Source organism: Stegostoma tigrinum, chromosome 4 (genome assembly GCF_030684315.1).
Source record: "Stegostoma tigrinum isolate sSteTig4 chromosome 4, sSteTig4.hap1, whole genome shotgun sequence".
NCBI lineage: Eukaryota > Metazoa > Chordata > Chondrichthyes > Orectolobiformes > Stegostomatidae > Stegostoma > Stegostoma tigrinum.
This window is the reverse complement of record NC_081357.1, coordinates 111,535,514-111,553,840: the sequence shown is the minus strand read 5'-3', so window position 1 is coordinate 111,553,840 and position 18,327 is coordinate 111,535,514. Positions and strand designations below refer to the sequence as shown.

The following is an 18,327-nucleotide window of genomic DNA, read 5'->3' as shown; positions in this document are numbered from 1 at the left end:
CACAGCAATATGATTGACTCTCATACGTGGAGGTGCCGGTATTGGACTGGGGTGGACAAGGTCAGAAATCACACGACACCGGGTTATAGTCCAACGGGTTTATTTGAAAGCTTTCGCAGCCTCACTCCTCCTTCAGGTGTTAGCGAGACAGGTGGTATCAGACACAGAATTTATAAGTAAAAGATCAAAGGATCACACAGAGATGAGGATGTATTAAACCAGCCTAAGATGTTATTAAATCTTTAATCAGTTAGAAGGTTTTAACTGATTCATATGTATATGTAAATCCCCTGAATTTCTTTCAAGTCGCTGCCCTGAGAGAACCAAAGGTTTTATCAGTGTAAGAAGAGGTGACACTTTAGGTCTGACAATGCATTTTAGATAAGAGGCCTCATTTAGAATCTGTTTGTGTATTGGTTTGGATTCAGAGTCATTTTGTTTCTAAAGTAGGAATTTATAAAACACTAAGTTGACTGTCTACACATTGTGTGCTTTCTGAACAAAATAGAGCAAAATAGATACATTCTATGGAATGAAAATGTTTGTGCAGCCTGACATCAAACTAGGCACCAGAAACAACAAACACAGACTCAAAATTGTTGAGCCTGATCAACATCTGATGGTTGGAGCCAAAATTGAGAATGTTGTCTGCAGCATGATCGAACAACATCTGATGTAGTCACACTCACAAACCATACCTGGCAGGCCATGTCCCAAACAACATCAATACCATCTCCATCCCTGGGTATGTCCTGGCAGGACGGACCTAGCAGAGGTACAGTGGCACACAATCGGGGTGTGGCAATGGGGAATGAATTGCCATGGGTGACTTCAACATTGAAACTGAACCTCTTGAGATTTCATGGCATTAGGACAAACATGGACAAGGCAACCTCCTGCTGATCACCATGTAATACTCCCCCCAACCCCTCAGCTGATAAATCAATAATCCTCTGTAGTGAACATCATCTGGAGATAAGAATGAGAAGATGCTGAATTTACATCAACAGTGGGTCAGCAACAACGCCACAGACCATGTTGGTTGAGTCCAAAAGGAGGCACTGGGCCTGCAAAACGTGGTGAAGGCCAGAGGTTCCATATCCCGGGGAGATGCACCTGGCCTTCTCAGCTCTTCCAAAGGGTTACCTTTCCAATTGCCTGTGCCTGCCTGCCTGCCTCGTCCCACCAACGAAAATAAACTACAAGGGCAGCTCTCATTCTCCCTCCAGTCTTAGCAGCAGCCGACTCTCACCGACCCAATATCAGGACTTAGGCCACATTTCAGGGAAGTCCCAGCCAAAATGTTCACAGTTATAAAAGAAAGACTTAAAGGAAATTGTCCAGAATTATTCAACGCTCCAAGGGCAAGGATGAGGTAAAAGTTAATGTTTGACATAATCACAGATTCAAAGCTTTGGCAAAGATCTGTAGCTCAGGTTGTGGGTGAGTTTGCTGACTTGCTCACTGAGCTGGCTTGTTCTCATTCAAACGTTTCGTCATCATGCTCGGTGACATCATTAGTGGAACCTCCGATGAAGTGGTGTCATTCTACTCTGCTTGGAATTTATACAATTTTGCAGGAATTTTGATCTACACAGCTACACAAACACATATAAAAACCCATACAGATCAAAATTGGAAATGACACTACTCACTGTAATGGACCAAACAGTCCAAATTTCAAGAAGAGTAAAATATCACTGCTTCATCAGAGGCTCCACTGATGATGTCATCCAGAAAGGTGATAAAACGTTTGAACAAGAACAAGCCAGCTCAGCGAGCAAGTCAACAGCCTCATAATCACAGATTCTACAAACCTAGAAAATAAAATAGTAGGTAGAATGAAATGTCAAATTCAATCGTTTTGTTGCGTGGCTTCACCTCTTCTCGACCACATGCCACCATAAATCTTCTGGAGTTAGCACCTCAAAACTGAAAGTTCTACACATCGACCAAGTTAGTTTCATCCTGAGCATCTTACACAGAAATAGTCATTTTTCTTGCATCCTTTTTACCTTCAGAATTAAAACATTTGGAATCATTGAGTGCAATTTTCCTTCATCCATAAAACGGTGTGACTGCAGTTAAAGGAATCAATCTGAAGAAGTTTTCGAGTTTCCAAATATTTGTTCACATCTCCTAATCTCTGCTGCTCGTGTTGTCCTGCTTTACAATTTTGTTTCATTGACTATGCATTGAAAGTATGGAGTTTCCAAAGGACCATTCCAGTGCTCAAGATGAAAATAATCTCTATATTTCATCCCTCCATTCCCAAAAATGTAAGCAACTTGGAACATTTTATTGTTTTAAAGGAGCGACATAATTGTAGCTTTTTTTTTGCTTTAAGATGTTCCAAATTTTAGAGAACTCTGAAAGTAAAAAGTAATGATTCTTCAGTCAAAAGCAAGAGGGCTTAGAATAAATAAACAGCAGTTTACTGGGCAGCTTGTATTACCATTGTGGAAATGCAACTTTTAACCAACTAAAATTTAATTCAAATATTAAAAATCAAATTGTTATTTTCCCAGTCTGCTAATTGATCGAGAAAAAAAATGATACAGTGAAATCAGTTCAATCTCTTCTACTGACCTCTTATTATTGAACAAAGGTAAAAGTAAATAAAAACAAAGTTGCTGGAAAAGCTCAGCAGGTCTGGTAGCATCTGTGAAAGAAAAAATTAGTGATATTATCACTGAGTTCTGAGGAAGGGTCACCAGACCTGAAACATTAGCTCTGTTTTTCTTCTTCACAGATGCTGCCAGACCTGCCGAGCTTTTCCAGCAACTTTGTTTTTGTTCCTGATTTACAGTATCCACTGTTCTTTCAGTTTTTAAAGGTAAAATTGATCTGTCGTGACAATTTCAAAACAGTGGCAACAAGTGACACTTTCTATTCTTCACTCAGTTTTTATATGTGTCACCACAGTGCTGATTGATCACCTCAATATCAACCATTTGGAATTGGTGGGTGGTTTTACAGCTGGAAGCCTTTCATGGCACTCACTTTATCCAGAAAAAGCAGAATATTCAATTTGAAAATGAATATGAAAACAACTGCTTTAAGTTTTTAAAAATAGAAATGCATTAGGAGTTGTAAAGGGATCATAAATATAAATTTTTTAAAAGTCAGATAAGAAAGATTACCTATCTTCTCAAAACAGGTAATTGAGCTGGTGAGTGAAACATAGAATTCCTATGTGTAGAAGCAGGTCATTTAGCCCATCAAGTCCACACCAAACCCTACCCTTATAACCCTGCATTTCCCATGTCTAATCCACCCAGCTTGCACATCCTTGGACAATGGGACAAAACCAGAGCACTCAGAAGAACCCCATACAGACACAGGGAAAATGTGCCACCTAGATACCCAAAGTTGGAATTGAACCCAGCTCTCTAGTGCTGTAAGACAGCAATGCTAGCCACAGAGCCACCATGCTACCCCTGGCTTTGAGAAGTTCAAGTATTGATGCAGATTTGAGAAATTGTGAACTACTGGCAATACTTCTAAACCCGTGTAAGTTTTATTTGTTGCTTTTATAAACGGATTAATGTTAAATGAGTGCTCTGAAACTACCAATTCTTCCAAATCAAGAACTGATGTTTCCTGTATTATTGGCTTACCACCTGACCTCTCCCCAGCCCAACATTCTTCCTGTTTTACTTATTTATAGAAACAAATAAACACAAACTGATGTCCGTTAAAGCATCATAGGAATAATGAAAATAGTTGAATGGTAATATTTATAAAAAAAACTTGGGAAAAATCTCACTGGTCTGAGTGGTGTGGGCAATGGTGAAATTTGTCGTTGATTCAGGTGAGAAGCCTGGCCAGGCCCACACACAAGACCTTGTTATCACATGGTCTGCTATTACACACAGCCTGTTGTCAGCCATAATTGTCTCCATTCTCCCAGGCTAATGGTTATTTATTCCTTTACTTGTCTAGCTGTTCTTCTCTGTCTTTGGGGTCTATCTCTCCACCATCATTTACTCCTTATGACCATCCACCAACCCCATCTCTTGCATAAAAAATAACATTTTTCCCAGCTACCGTCAGTTCCGAGGAAGGGTCACTGGACCCAAAAGGTCAACTCTGGTTTCTGTCCACCAATGCTGCTAGACCTGCTGAGCTTTTCCAGAAATTTCTAATTTTATTACCATCAATGATTCACTGCTTCTACATAGGTTGCACTGTTTGAAGTCCCCCCAAAGCTGAATCAATTAGAACTCACTGAAATGATTTGTTGAAATCTGAACAATTTCAAATTGGGTATCTAGGTGGCACATTTTCCCTTTGTCTGTATGGGGTTCTTCTGAGTGCTCTGGTTTTGTCCCATTGTCCAAGGATGTGCAAACTGGGTGGATTAGACATAGGAAATGCAGGGTTATAAGGGTAGGGTTTGGTGTGGACTTGATGGGCTAAATGACCTGCTTCTACACATAGGAATTCTATGTTTCACTCACCAGCTCAATTTTAAGAAATCTTGTATGAAATCTTGAAAAGGTTACGCCTTGTTGAATGAGATATAACTGAATTTTTGGTTGCATACTACTTTCATGATTACTCCTGGGAAACTTCTGTGATCCTGGAAAACTTATTTTAAATTTCTAGAATTTCAAATTTCACCACTGTGATGATATTTTACATACTTTTAAAATAATCAGTTATTTTGTTAAATAGACAGCTTAGGGTATTTAATCTCTTATCTTAACCCCGTGTACATGCTCACTTCGTTTATTTGTTTCTCCTAGGATATATTTAAAAGTGATGGATAACAAAAGCATTTTGTACCCGGTTTATTGACCTTGAAAATACGTCTTTGTTTTTATCCATTTATAAGACTGAAGGCATGAGTGGCTAGACAAGCACATATTGCCCATCCCTAATTGCCCAGATGACAGTTAAGAGTCAACCACATTGCTGTGGGTCTGGAGTCACACGTAGACCAGACCAGGTAAAGATGGCAGTATTCTTCTCTCGGGGAATTAGTGAACCAGATGTTTTTTTTTTCCCAAACAATGGATGCATGGTCATCAGTGGGATTAATTCCGGATCTCTTTTTTAAGTTGAACTCAAATCAAATTCTTTGGTAACACTTCAACCCAAGCCCCCCAGATCTCTGCATTAGTAGCCAAGTGATAATATCTCTAGGCCATCACCCCCTCGATGATGGCAGGTTTACCCTGTTTGATTACATTGTTGTAGCTAGATACGCAAGGGTCCAAACATGGCACCAAATTGAACCTTATGTTGGGAAAGGGGAAATCTGCACAAGAATTAAGAAAAATGCTGTAGACACTGAAAATCTGAAACAAATGCAAAGAATGCTGGAGAAACTCTGCAGGAAAAGTCAAACCAGAGTCAAATCCAATGAGAAATTATTAAATTCCTTTGATGTCAAGTACCTTTGCTTCACCACTTAACTGTGAAATTCAGGTCATAATATCTTTACTGCCAATAGTTAGCATGAAATGTTTATTCCACATTCAACTGAAACCTAAATCTCAGAAGAGAAAGTGAACCAATCAATTGTAAATCTTTAGAATTCAGCTCCATTTTGTATAGTTATTGAGAAACACTAACTAAACCATGCGTGAAATTGCAAAGTGCCAGAGAGTTAATTTCTTAATGTAAGTGATTCGCTCAATACCTGAACAACTTAACACTAATTATTGAACTGAATAGTGCAGAGGTTTAATCCAGAATCAGTTAATCTCCTTGCTAAAAGAAAATGACCACTGCCAGCCAAAGATGTGAGCCTTTATTTTTAAGTAGATTAATTCTCTCCTAAGAGACTCTACACACTTGATTATTCTGCATAAGTCTTATCTGATGATTTATTAAAGTGGAAAGAAAGGTAATGCTTAAACTGTGACATATCTCCTTGTTGTTGTTGATTAATGCTATGACTTTTCATGTATTGATTGTGAAATATTGGCTATATGCAGCATCAATTATGTTTAGTGGAAAGAATGGCAATTATGAAATGCCATGGCATATCTATCATTTTACAGTTTCAATTTTTGATCCTTCTTATACTTCCAGAATAACTTAGTAAAATTCAAAGGTTCCTTGAAATAAAAGCAAAACAAATTTCTTACCAAAATGAATCTTACGAAGAAAAACGTTTATATAATGACAGAATATGTGTTTTTCAAATAGCTGTCATACTTTAGCACTTATACAAGTGCATTTAGTCAAAAATCAATGGCAAAGTTGGATCTTACTCATCAGTTCTTTTTTATATGTTCTATGATTCAAGGCTTTCCATTCTTTTTACATTTTGGGTGCCTTAATAGGAAGGAAAGTGTCGTGAGAGTGTCATTTTTGTGACATCAACTTATTCTAATGAAAACAAGAAATAGAGTAGGCTCAAGTATAGTTCCCTCAGTTGGCAATCTATCAATCTGAACCTGCTAAATCTGGGACAGAGCAAACATTAAGGACCAGGGCAGGTGATTAAGAGGTCTCTTACATCTTTATAAATATACCAATGACACTGAAGCAGCAACTGATGACTTACTGTGAACTTGAACTTCAACTCAGTTAATGTCTAACAGAGACATAAAACTGAGTTAGTTAGTTATTTTTATATAATTCTAATTATATGGTCATTAATAGAATTGTTGCAGATTTCAAAACATACGTCCAATCCAAAACTAAGACTATGCATTTCCAGGTCTCTAATGCCATTCACCTACAGTCCATCTCACCCCTCTCCCCAGTGAATTCCCATCCAATCCTTCAATGTCTCCAGGATCAATTTCCTCCATATTCCTCTCACCAGTTTCCTGGATGCCACTTGCATAAACCCCAATTTATCCAAAGCTCTTCAGCCATTTTAGCCTTTTGCTTCTCCAACTCTCTCCCTCTGACTTGCTACTTCTCACCATGTCAAATCGCCTTTAAAACCGAACATTCAACTCTCTGTAAGTGCCTGCCCCCAAGTTCAGGAGTATAATTATACTCTGCCAAACAGGCCCAAAGGCACAATCGCTGACAGGTCAATGAAGGTTTCATACCACACGATCAAAGAGAATTTCATTCATGTCTTGGTGCTGACTCAGCTTGATTTCCCGGGAATGAGCACCGGTCTGATCAAAGAACACTGCATTGTCTAAGATGGTGGCAGCTGTCGTGCTCTCTATCATGGTGAACCTGAAAGTGGCAGTGCACATACTAATTGCTCTCCATAAGATGCTGATAGTGACAGATATCCATTGTTTTTTGAAAATTTCTGCCAGCTCTGTTAATTATTTCCACAATAAAGCTCTGCATACATAGAATATTCAGCACAGTCATTAGTCATTTGGGCCACCATTCCATGTAGGCCATTCATATATGCCTAAGCTCCTCTTAAATGCATCTGAACAATTCACTTCAACCAAACACTGCGGCAGCAATTCTATATTCTCACTGCACTTTTGAATTCTTTACTCAATTTCTTACTTAATTTCTTTTATTCTTGATTACATGTTTTCCTCCTTCTCAAGCGGAAATGCTGTCTCCACTTCGTCAAACTCTATTATAATTTTAAAGATCTCTATTAAGATACGCCTCAATTTTCTCTGCTGAAGAGTTGGTACTTTCCTAATAATCTAATATGCATTCTTTGTATCATACTCTGAATCATTTTTTGCCCACTCTACAGTGCCCCTAAACCATTTATATTATTTTGGGACCAGAAATGCACACAGTATTCTAAGCATCAGCTAACGAAGACTTGAATCAAATTTAGCAAGCACATCTTTATTCTTCAATTCTATTCCTCTTGAAATAAATTGGAATGTTTTGGTTTTTTGTGTGTGGTCTGATTAATTTGCTCCACTTTTGGAGATGTCTCTATTTGTATTGTTGTGTGACTTGTTTTGCCCTCTGTAGATTCATGTCCTCACAATACTAGACCACTCTCTTCCTTTCAATGTCAATATCCAGTGGTATACACACGACTCCCATTTTTACAAACTTGCTCCTCATTTACTTGCAGGCATCTCACAACCAATCTAATCTCTAGCTCCAAGTAGACATTCCTCACTTTGCAAAGGGACTCCTGATTGTCCAGCTAGGTATTCCTGATCTTTCAGGAACAATAGCAAAATCAAGATTTTTTTACCATGGAGGACAGCACATGATGATGCAACAGATTGTAGAACAGAATGAAGGCAAAGCACCAGCTTTTGCATTTGATAGTAAGTTGGTCATCTCACAACAGAAAAGATAGACTCATTTGTGTCCACTGCATACATCCTCCTAACCCCAGCACCTACAATGCTTATTGTAACTTACTTACCTATTTAAATTTATTGATCTAACTTTAATGCTGGCAGTCACTCAATCAGGTGACTCAGTCCAGTGATTAAGCATGCAGTGTAGATCCTGTGATTGTGGTCACACCCAACCAGTTTCAGGCATCTGACTGAATGGTAAATCTTACACTTGAAAGTGACCCTAATGCAATCAGGCTTCTTTTTTTTTGGACATATTCAGATGTTGGCAGTTTAGCTGCTTTTGAAAGCACTGTTTCATGTCTTGCTCAGCCATGCCTTAAGGTTCTTTAGTGTTTGTGTGGTATGCTAAATCCCAAGCAGGCTCCCTTCGCCTTGAAATAGTCATGATACGTGTTGCCCTGGAATGTTCCTGTTTTACAGCTGGGGACCTGCTAGTTTAAATAAAGTATTCAGACCTACATTTAAAATAACAATGTAAGCCAACATAAAATAGATACTTTTGAGTCTCATTCACTTTAAATATATATGGCATCCATCACCAGTTTGGCAGAAGACCTGTGAAACCCCACAAAAAGTACACTGAATACTTATTTTACCATTGTTCCACAATTTTTGTTGCTCTTTCTCTTACGTTAGAGTGAGGGACATCCTGTGGATATCACCCTGACTACCTCTACACAATATGACAGTCTTCCAATGTGCCAGCTAATTGAGAGTCATACAGGTGAAGAGGTCTGCAGGAGAGAAAAGCCCTCCAGCCTATCAAGTCTATGTTGGTCAAAAGTAAGCACTTAACTACTTTAATCCCATTTTCCTACAGCCTTATGCACCTTGGTGATACAAGTGCACATCTAAATACTTCTTCATACGTTTTGAAATTTTCTGTCTCTGCCACCCTTACAGGCAGTGAATTCAAGATTTCCACCATTCCCTGGGTGAATAAAACTGTTTCCTCACAATCCTTTGAAATCTCTTGCCCCTTACCTTAAATCTATATGCCCCATGGTAGTTGATGCCTCCATCAAAGAGAAATGTTTCTTCCTGTCTCTGCTCCCCATTTTCAAAAATAATTTGTCGAGGTTCATTGTTTTGGCAATGTTTCCATATTTAACTAATCAATTACTGGATTTAATTTCTGAACTGTAGGTGGTGGTGAGGAAAAAAATCTCATCTTTACCAATCTGCTGACTGCACATACATCCATCAATGACAGTACCTATCGGTAAGAGTGGTCATTGCATTGTCCATGTGGAGACAAAGTTCCAGTTTCACAGTGACAATAATCTCCTTTTTGTTGTCTATGCACTATCACCGTGCTAAATGGGACAGACTTTGAACGGATCCAACAATTCAAGTCTGGGCATCGATGAGGCTCATCATCAGCGGCAGCAGAATTATATTCCAACATAATCTGCAAACTCATCGCTCAGCATATCCTCCACTTAACCAATAACCATTGAGCCAGGGGAACAACCCTGGTTCAAGGAAGAGTGTAAGAGGGCTTACTAAGATCAGCACCAGTCATACCTAAGAGTAAGGTGTCAACCTGGTGAAATTACCCAACAGGACTAGTTGCATGCTGAATAGTAAAAGCAGCAAGTGATAGACTGAGCTAAATGATCTCACAACCAACAGATCAAATCTAATCTCTGCAGTTCGGCAACATCCAGCCATGACTGATGGTGGACAATTAAACAACTCACTGGAGGAGGAGGTTCCACAAATATCTCCATCCTCAATGATGGAAGAGCCCAGCATATCAGTGTATAAGATAAGGCTGAAGTCAGAAGTGACAAATAGATGATCCATCTCGGCCTCCTCCAGTGTTCCCCAGCATTATAGATACCAGTCTTCAGCCAATTCAACTCATTCCATGTGATATCAAAAAGTGGTTGGAAGGGTTGAAGATGGCTAAGGTTATGGGTCCTGACAAATTTGGCAATAGTATTGAAGACATGAGTTCCAGAATTTTCCAATCGCCTAGCCAACTGTTCCAGTACAGTAACAACATTGGTATCTATTGACATTGCAGAAAATTGCCTGGGTATGTGCTGTACTCAAAAATTAGGTCAAATCTAATCCAGCCAATTACTACCCTATCAATCTACTCTGTATCATCAGTAAAGTGATGGAAGGTGTCATCAACAGTGTTATCAAGCAGTACCTGCTCAGCAGTAACCTGCTCAGTGACACCCAGTTTGGGTTCTGCCAGGGCCACTCAGCTCCTGACCTCATTACAGCCTTGGTTCAAACATGGACAAAAGAACTAAATTCCAGAGATGAGGTGAACGTGACAATCTTTCATATCAAGGCTGCATTCAACTGACCGTGGGATCAAGAAGCCCAAGCAAAACTGGAATCAATGGGTATCGGGGGCACACTCTCCACTGGTTGGAGTCATAACTGGCACGCAGGAAGAGGGTTGTGATTGTTGGAGGTCAGTCAGCTCAGCCCCACAACATCTCTGAACGACTTCTGAGGGTGGTGTCCTCAGCCAAACTACCTTCAGCTGCTTCATCAATGACCTTCCCTCTGTCACAAGGTTACAAGTGTGGATGTTCGCCAATGATTGCACTGTTCAGCACCATTCGTGACTCCTCAGATACTGAAGCAGTCGGCATTCAAATGCAACAAGATCTGGGCACTGTCACAGCTTGGGCTGACAAGTGGCAAGTAACATTTGCACCACACAAATGCCAGGCTCTGACCATCTCCAATAAGAGACAATCAAACCACTGTCCCTTGACATTCGATGGAGTTACCATCAGTGAATCTCCTGCTGTCAACATCCTGGGGGTTACCATTAAGCAGAAACTCAACTGGACTCGCCATATAAACACAATAGCCACAAGAGCAGGTCAGAGGCTAGGAATATGGCAGGTAACTCACCTCCTGACTCTCCATCATCTGTACAACACAAGTCAGGATTGTGTTGGAATACTCCCCACTTACCTGCATGGGTGCATCTCCAACAGTATTCAGAAAAACTTGGAAACATCCAGGATAAAGCAGCCTGCTTGACTGACACCATACCAACAAGCACGCACTCCCTCCACCACTGACAATCAGCAGCAGCAGCACTGTGTACAATCCGTAAGACGCACTGCTGAAATTTATCAAAGATCCTTAGACAGCATCTTCCAAATCAACAACATCTTCCATCTCAAAAGAGAAGGGCAGCAGATTCATGGAAACATCACCACCTGCAAGATTCCCTCCGAGCCACTCACCATACTGTCTTGGAAACTTATCACTGCTTCTTTGCTGTTGCTGGTCTTAATCTTGGAATTCCCTTCCGAAGGGTGTGTGTCAACCTAGATCATATGTACTGCAGTGGTTCAAGATGGCAGCTCACCGTACCTTCTCAAATCTAGAGTCAGGCACCACGAGTAAACTATAAAAAAAGTCTGTCTTTCTGAAGAAAGTTTCAGACTGGAAACGTCAGCTTTCCTGCTCCTCTGATGCTGCCTGTCCTGTTGTGTTCATCCAGCTCTACATCTTGTATCGGTTAGAAAGCAGTCTTTTTGTGTTTTATTTCAAAACAGCTTTCTGTATAATAGTGATAATGGGAACTGCAGATGCTGGAGAATCCAAGATAATAAAATGTGAGGCTGGATGAACACAGCAGGCCCAGCAGCATCTCAGGAGCACAAAAGCTGACGTTTCGGGCCTAGACACTTCATCAGAGAGGGGGATGGGGTGAGGGTTCAGGAATAAATAGGGAGAGAGGGGGAGGCGGGCCGAAGATGGAGAGAAAAGAAGATAGGTGGAGAGGAGAGTATAGGTAGGGAGGTAGGGAGGGGATACGTCAGTCCGGGGAAGACGGACAGGTCAAGGAGGTGGGATGAGATTAGTAGGTAGGAGATGGAGGTGCGGCTTGGTTTGGGAGGAAGGGATGGGTGAGAGGAAGAACAGGTTAGGGAGGCAGAGACAGTTTGGACTGCTTTTGGGATGCAGTGGGTGGAGGGGAAGAGCTGGGCTGGTTGTGTGGTGCAGTGGGGGGAGGGGACGAACTGGACTGGTTTTGGGATGCGGTGGGGGAAGGGGAGATTTTGAAGCTGGTGAAGTCCACATTGATACCATTGGGCTGCAGGGTTCCCAAGCGGAATATGAGTAGCTGTTCCTGCAACCTTCAGGTGGCATCATTGTGGCACTGCAGGAGGCCCATGATGGACATGTCATCTAAAGAATGGGAGGGGGAGTGGAAATGGTTTGCGACTGGGAGGTGCAGTTTTTTATAGCGAACCAAGCAGAGGTGTTCTGCAAAGCAGTCCCCAAGCCTCTGCTTGGTTTCCCCAATGTAGAGGAAGCCACACCGGGTACAATGGATACAGTATATCACATTGGCAGATGTGCAGGTGAACCTCTGCTTAATATGGAAAGTCATCCTGGGGCCTGGGATAGGGCTGAGGGAGGAGGTGTGGGGGCAAGTGTAGCATTTCCTGCAGTTGCAGGGGAAGGTGCCGGGTGTGGTGGGGTTGGAGGACAGTGTGGAGTGAACAAGGGAGTCACAAAGAGAGTTCCGTCCACCACCCTCCTGCAAAAATTCCATCCCCTATTCCCAATTCCTCCGCCTACGCCGCATCAGCTCCCACGATGAGGCAATCCACTTCCGCACATCCCAGATGTCCAAGTTCTTCAAGGACGGCAACTTTCCTCCCACAGTGGTCGAGAACGCCCTTGACTGCGTCTCCCGCATTTCCCGCAACACATCCCTCACACTCCGCCCCCGCCACAACCGCCCAAAGAGGATCCCCCTCGTTCTCACACACCACCCCACCAACCTCCGGATACAACGCATCATCCTCCAACACTTCCGCCATCTACAATCCAACCCCACCACCCAAGACATTTTTCTATCCCCGCCCTTGTCTGCTTTCCAGAGAGACCACTCTCTCCGTGACTCCCTTTTTCGCTCCACACTGCCCTCCAACCCCACCACACCCGGCACCTTCCCCTGCAACCGCAGGAAATGCTACACTTGCCTCCACACCTCCTCCCTCACCCCTATCCCAGGCCCCAAGATGACATTCCACATTAAGCAGAGGTTCACCTGCACATCTGCCAATGTGGTATACTGTATCCATTGTACCCGGTGTGGTTTCCTCTACATTGGGGAAACCAAGCGGAGGCTTGGGGACCGCTTTGCAGAACTCCTCTGCTCGGTTCGCAATAAACAACTGCACCTCCCAGTCGCAAACCATTTCCACTCCCCCTCCCATTCTTTAGATGACATGTCCATCATGGGCCTCCTGCAGTGCCACAATGATGCCACCCGAAGGTTGCAGGAACAGCAACTCATATTCCGCTTGGGAACCCTGCAGCCCAATGGTATCAATGTGGGCTTCTCCAGCTTCAAAATCTCCACTTCCCCCACCGCATCCCAAAACCAGTCCAGTTCGTCCCCTCCCCCCCACTGCACCACACAACCAGCCCAGCTCTTCCCCTCCACCCACTGCATCCCAAAAGCAGTCCAACCTGTCTCTGCCTCCCTAACCTGTTCTTCCTCTCACCCATCCCTTCCTCCCAACCCAAGCCGCACCTCCATCTCCTAGCTACTAACCTAATCCCACCTCCTTGACCTGTCCGTCTTCCCTGGACGGACCTACCCCCTCCCTCCCTCCCCACCTATACTCTCCTCTCCACCTATCTTCTTTTCTCTCCATCTTCGGTCCGCCTCCCCCTCTCTCCCTATTTATTCCTGAACCCTCACCCCATCCCCCTCTCTGATGAAGGGTCTAGGCCCGAAACGTCAGCTTTTGTGCTCCTGAGATGCTGCTGGGGCTGCTGTGTTCTGTCAGCCTCACATTTTATTTTCTGTATAATAAGCAGTTTTCTACTCATTGTTGATTTACATGATATTAGGAAGAAAGCGTGGTTTATGCTGGTTCCATTAATGTGTATAATTTTTAATCTCCATATAACAAAAGAACCAATAAAGGCCCAGCAGAAAGTGCAAAGAACATGTACAAAGCTGCTGTCAGAACTAAAAGCACACAGTTTTCAGCAAAGGCTGAACAGACAATGCCTTATTCTTCAGTGACCCATCAATGGCCAGGGCAACAGTTGCTTCCAACTCCATCTTAATTTTGTGAGGAATTCAGAGGCAGGCTAGGAGGCTTAGAAAGTGATCCTGCTCAGGCTTTGCATGGGAGGGAGGGCTGGGCCACCTGCATCAACGGCTTCTTTCAAGATCAGCCCCTCTTTCCCCACCCTCCAGTCCCATCCACTACACTTTTAAGCACTGCTGGGACTGAAAGTCTGGCAGCTCTCTGAGCTGAGACCCCATCTCCACCCGCTCTGAGTGAGAGGAAAGAGTTTCATTTCCAGCCAATTGGAGCATTAAAGGCAGCGAAGCAGTCAGCACAAATGATGCTGTGTTCACCACCAAATCTTCAATCCTACAATTCATGGCCTTTGCCTTTGCACGCTAAAGTGAACAATATCAGATCAGCCATTCACTGTACACCTTCCCCTTACTTTAATTTCTATGAGTGTCAATACAAAATAAAACACTAGGAGAGATGTATTTGACATTGTCCATTTTACGCTGTGGCCCAAATGTGAAATTGCCACCAGGATGCTTTCAAATAGAATTCCTGGAATCTAGAAATAGCTTGCAAACACAAATCGGTATTGATTCTGTCCAAGGTGCTACCAGGAAGTTGATTTGCAGATGGGATGTTCTGGTAGGGATAGGCTGGGCAAAGCGACAAGGTGGCTTGGGAACCTGGGACTTCCAAAGACCACGCAGACTGCTCTGAAGGTATACCAAGAATGCACACATATACTGATCATATAATGTGATTACAGCTTTTTGATTCTTTTTTGAAAGGATTCTCTGGCTATACGATACAGTCTAGACATCTGCTCCCCATCAGGTACCATGGAAGATCCACATTCAAAAGAATAGCAAAATAAAGGCAGTCAGTACTGTACTTTTTTCATGTTTCTCAATCAGATTGATTAACATCTTTTGACATTTTCATAAGGAATAGCTTAAATAAGCTCCAGGTTAGAGCATATTTCATTTATTTTTTCACACTCTTCAGCTCGACTACTTTGATAATCCATAATTAGAGAAGAGGTCAATCTGAAACGTGCTAATTTATTTTACTAACCCAGCTGTCAGTTGGATAATTTTAAAAATACACAAACCAAACCAACTTCATTGTTAAAGTAGTAATAAGTTGCTAAGTATATAATAATTAAAAATCACATTATATAATATTACGGACCATCTGTGTTAAAAATCTTGCACTATTTCAAAAACATTAGTTCTATACTTTAAACATTACCAACATCTTGCTAATGTCCAAAAGAGACTTTAAAAAAAAATGGCAGCGAATCTGTTCTTCATAATGGTGACATATTTGAAGGATGAATGAGCATGTTAACACTTCTGACCTATCTCACTTTAAATCGCTATAGGGATAATAGAGATTTATGTGACTGAGTTATTGCAGCTGCTTCTAGCTTAACAGAATGATGAATTCAAACATGAAAGAACTGAGGAAATAAAAGTAAAGCCATACCCTTCCCCTGCCCTTTCGGCCTCTTCTGATTGGAGGAAGCAGATCAGAGTGAAATCTGTAACAAAATGTACACATGTCTATAATCAGCATCATAAACCTGAGGTTGACTTGACATCTATTATCTCACCACTTATTTCATTCCCATTTTCCACAAGCCAGCGCATTTATTAATCTGCAAAGCATTTCAAGTTCTTCACCTTTGCTCTATAACATTTGGAAAGTCATTAGATTTGATAAATATCAAACAAGCAACATATAAATGCCACACTGGTCAAAATAAATGGAAGTACAAAATGATAGTTTTATGTAACTAGCCTTATAAATGCTTTTCGAGAATGCACGACCCTTATACAGTTGTAAAATTATGAAATAAATTAACAAAGGGAGAGTGCTCAACTGAAAACTGCATTTAAACAAAACAAACAAGCAAGCAATGTCAGATTACCAGGGAGTTTTAACAATTTGCACACAAAGAGGAGGAACCACGATTGGATCAAAGTTTTTATTTATTTACAATGCAGTACGTTTGCAGTTTCAACATGAAAATATTTCACTTTGACTAATCTCTCAATCATCTCTCCGAAAGATTTTTGTTCTAATTTCTGAAGAAAGGTTCAGACCCGAAATGTCAGCTTTCCTGCTCCTCTGATGCTGCCTTGCCTGTTGTGCTCATTGAGCTCTACACTTTGTCATCTCAGACTTCAGCATCGGCAGCTCCGACTATCTCTGAGCAAAAATACTGTGTTTTGTTCTCATGTGAGCTTTGCCTCCAACAGTATGATTGACCTGATGTGTGAATGCTTACATTATCTCCTGTCATGTAAGAAAACCGGCTGTCGAGATCGCACTATTGAAGAATGCAACAGCAAGTTATTAATATCATGTACAAAAGCTACATTCCTCAAAGAACTAGGTTTCTGAACTAGGATTAAGCTATTCATTTACAACAGAGGAATATACTTCCAGTGGCATGTCATGCTTCAAGTGATCTGGAGTATGGAGATCTGTGATAGATTATGAGACCTTTATACTCTTAGCTCGAATGCAGTAATGTAGTGATAAGTACAACAAACTCACTGGCTCCTGCCACCTTACAAAGGATTCCTGCACCTCCCAAATCCCTAGCCTGTCCCTGCCCCTTCCCCAACCACGCACCTGCTGCCATTAACCATGAGGGCATGGCCAGTGATCCCACCAATGACGTCACATCCGCCACCGCCGGGCACACCACTTCCGGGACTGCGAACGCGACTGCTGCTGCAGTCACCGCCTCCACTTCCAGAACCAACACCACACAAATCACCCTCACCGCTGCTGCTGCTGTCCACTCCGCTCCGCCCACAGCTGACGCCGACAGAACCCCGCCCACAGCCAACGACCTCATCGCTCCACCCACAGCCTCCACAGCCAGCAACCCCAGAGGAGACAGCCACAGTGAGCCCTGCCGTATCTTCACCATCCCCCCAGACCTCCCACTGACTGAGGACGAACAGTCAGTCCGAAGCAAGGGGCTCACTTTTGTCCCCCTCCACCAACGAATACCAGTCACGTTTGCACATAGAGCAGTTTTTCCGCTGCCTTCGCCTCCACGCTTACTTCTTTAACCGGGAGCCTAACCCTCCCTCCACTGACCCCTTCACCTGCCTCCAACACAAGTCCTCTTCCTGGACACCACCCCCAGGCCTCCTACCCTCCCTCAACCTCTTCATCTCCAACTGCTGTCGAGACATCAACCGCCTCAACCTCTCCACCCCTCTCAACCACTCCAACCTCTCCCCTGCAGAACGGGCAGCCGTCCGCTCCCTCTGCTCTAACCCCAACCTCACCATCAAACCTGCAGACAAGGGTGGCGCAGTGGTAGTATGGCGCACTGACCTCTACATCGCCAAGGCCAAACGCCAACTCTCTGACACCTCCTCCTACCGCGCCCTTGATCATGACTCCACCCCCGAGCACCAAACCATCATCTCCAACACCATCCATGACCTCATCACCTCAGGGGTCCTCCCACCCACAGCCTCCAACCTCATTGTTCCCCAGCCCCGCACAGCCCATTTCTATCTCCTTCCCAAAATCCACAAACCTGCCTCCCCTGGTCGACACATTGTCTCAGCCTGTTCCTGCCCCACCGAACTCATCTCCACCTATCTGGACTCCATTTTCTCCCTTGTGGTCCAGGAACTCCCTACCTATGTCCGAGACACCACCCACGCCCTCCACCTCCTCCAGGACTTCCAATTTCCTGGCCCCCAACACCTCATTTTCACCATGGACGTCCAGTCCCGATACACGTGTATTCCTCATGCAGATGGCCTCAAGGCCCTCCGCTTCTTCCTGTCCCGCAGGCCGGACCAATCCCGCTCCACCGACACCCTCATCCGCCTAGCCGAACTCGTCCTCACCCTCAACAACTTCTCTTTCGATTCCTCCCACTTCCTACAGACAAAGGGGGTGGCCATGGGTACCCACATGGGCCCCAGCTATGCCTGCCTCTTTGTAGGTTACGTGGAACTGTCCCTCTTCCACACCTACACAGGCCCCAAACCCCACCTCTTCCTCCGTTA

At 43.0% G+C, this 18,327-nt stretch overlaps 1 protein-coding gene across 9 annotated transcripts in view; it reads right to left on the bottom strand.

Moving 5' to 3' along the window:
• The window catches only part of LOC125452535 (doublecortin domain-containing protein 2), a 128,012-nt gene that overhangs the window by 28,797 nt on the left and 80,888 nt on the right, over positions 1–18,327 (bottom strand). For all 9 annotated transcript variants that reach the window (XM_048531075.2, XM_048531079.1, XM_059645602.1 and 6 more), the window contains one exon: positions 15,764–15,818. In XM_048531075.2, coding sequence (XP_048387032.1) covers positions 15,764–15,818 — 55 coding nt within the window. The remainder of the gene's footprint in view (positions 1–15,763; positions 15,819–18,327) is intronic.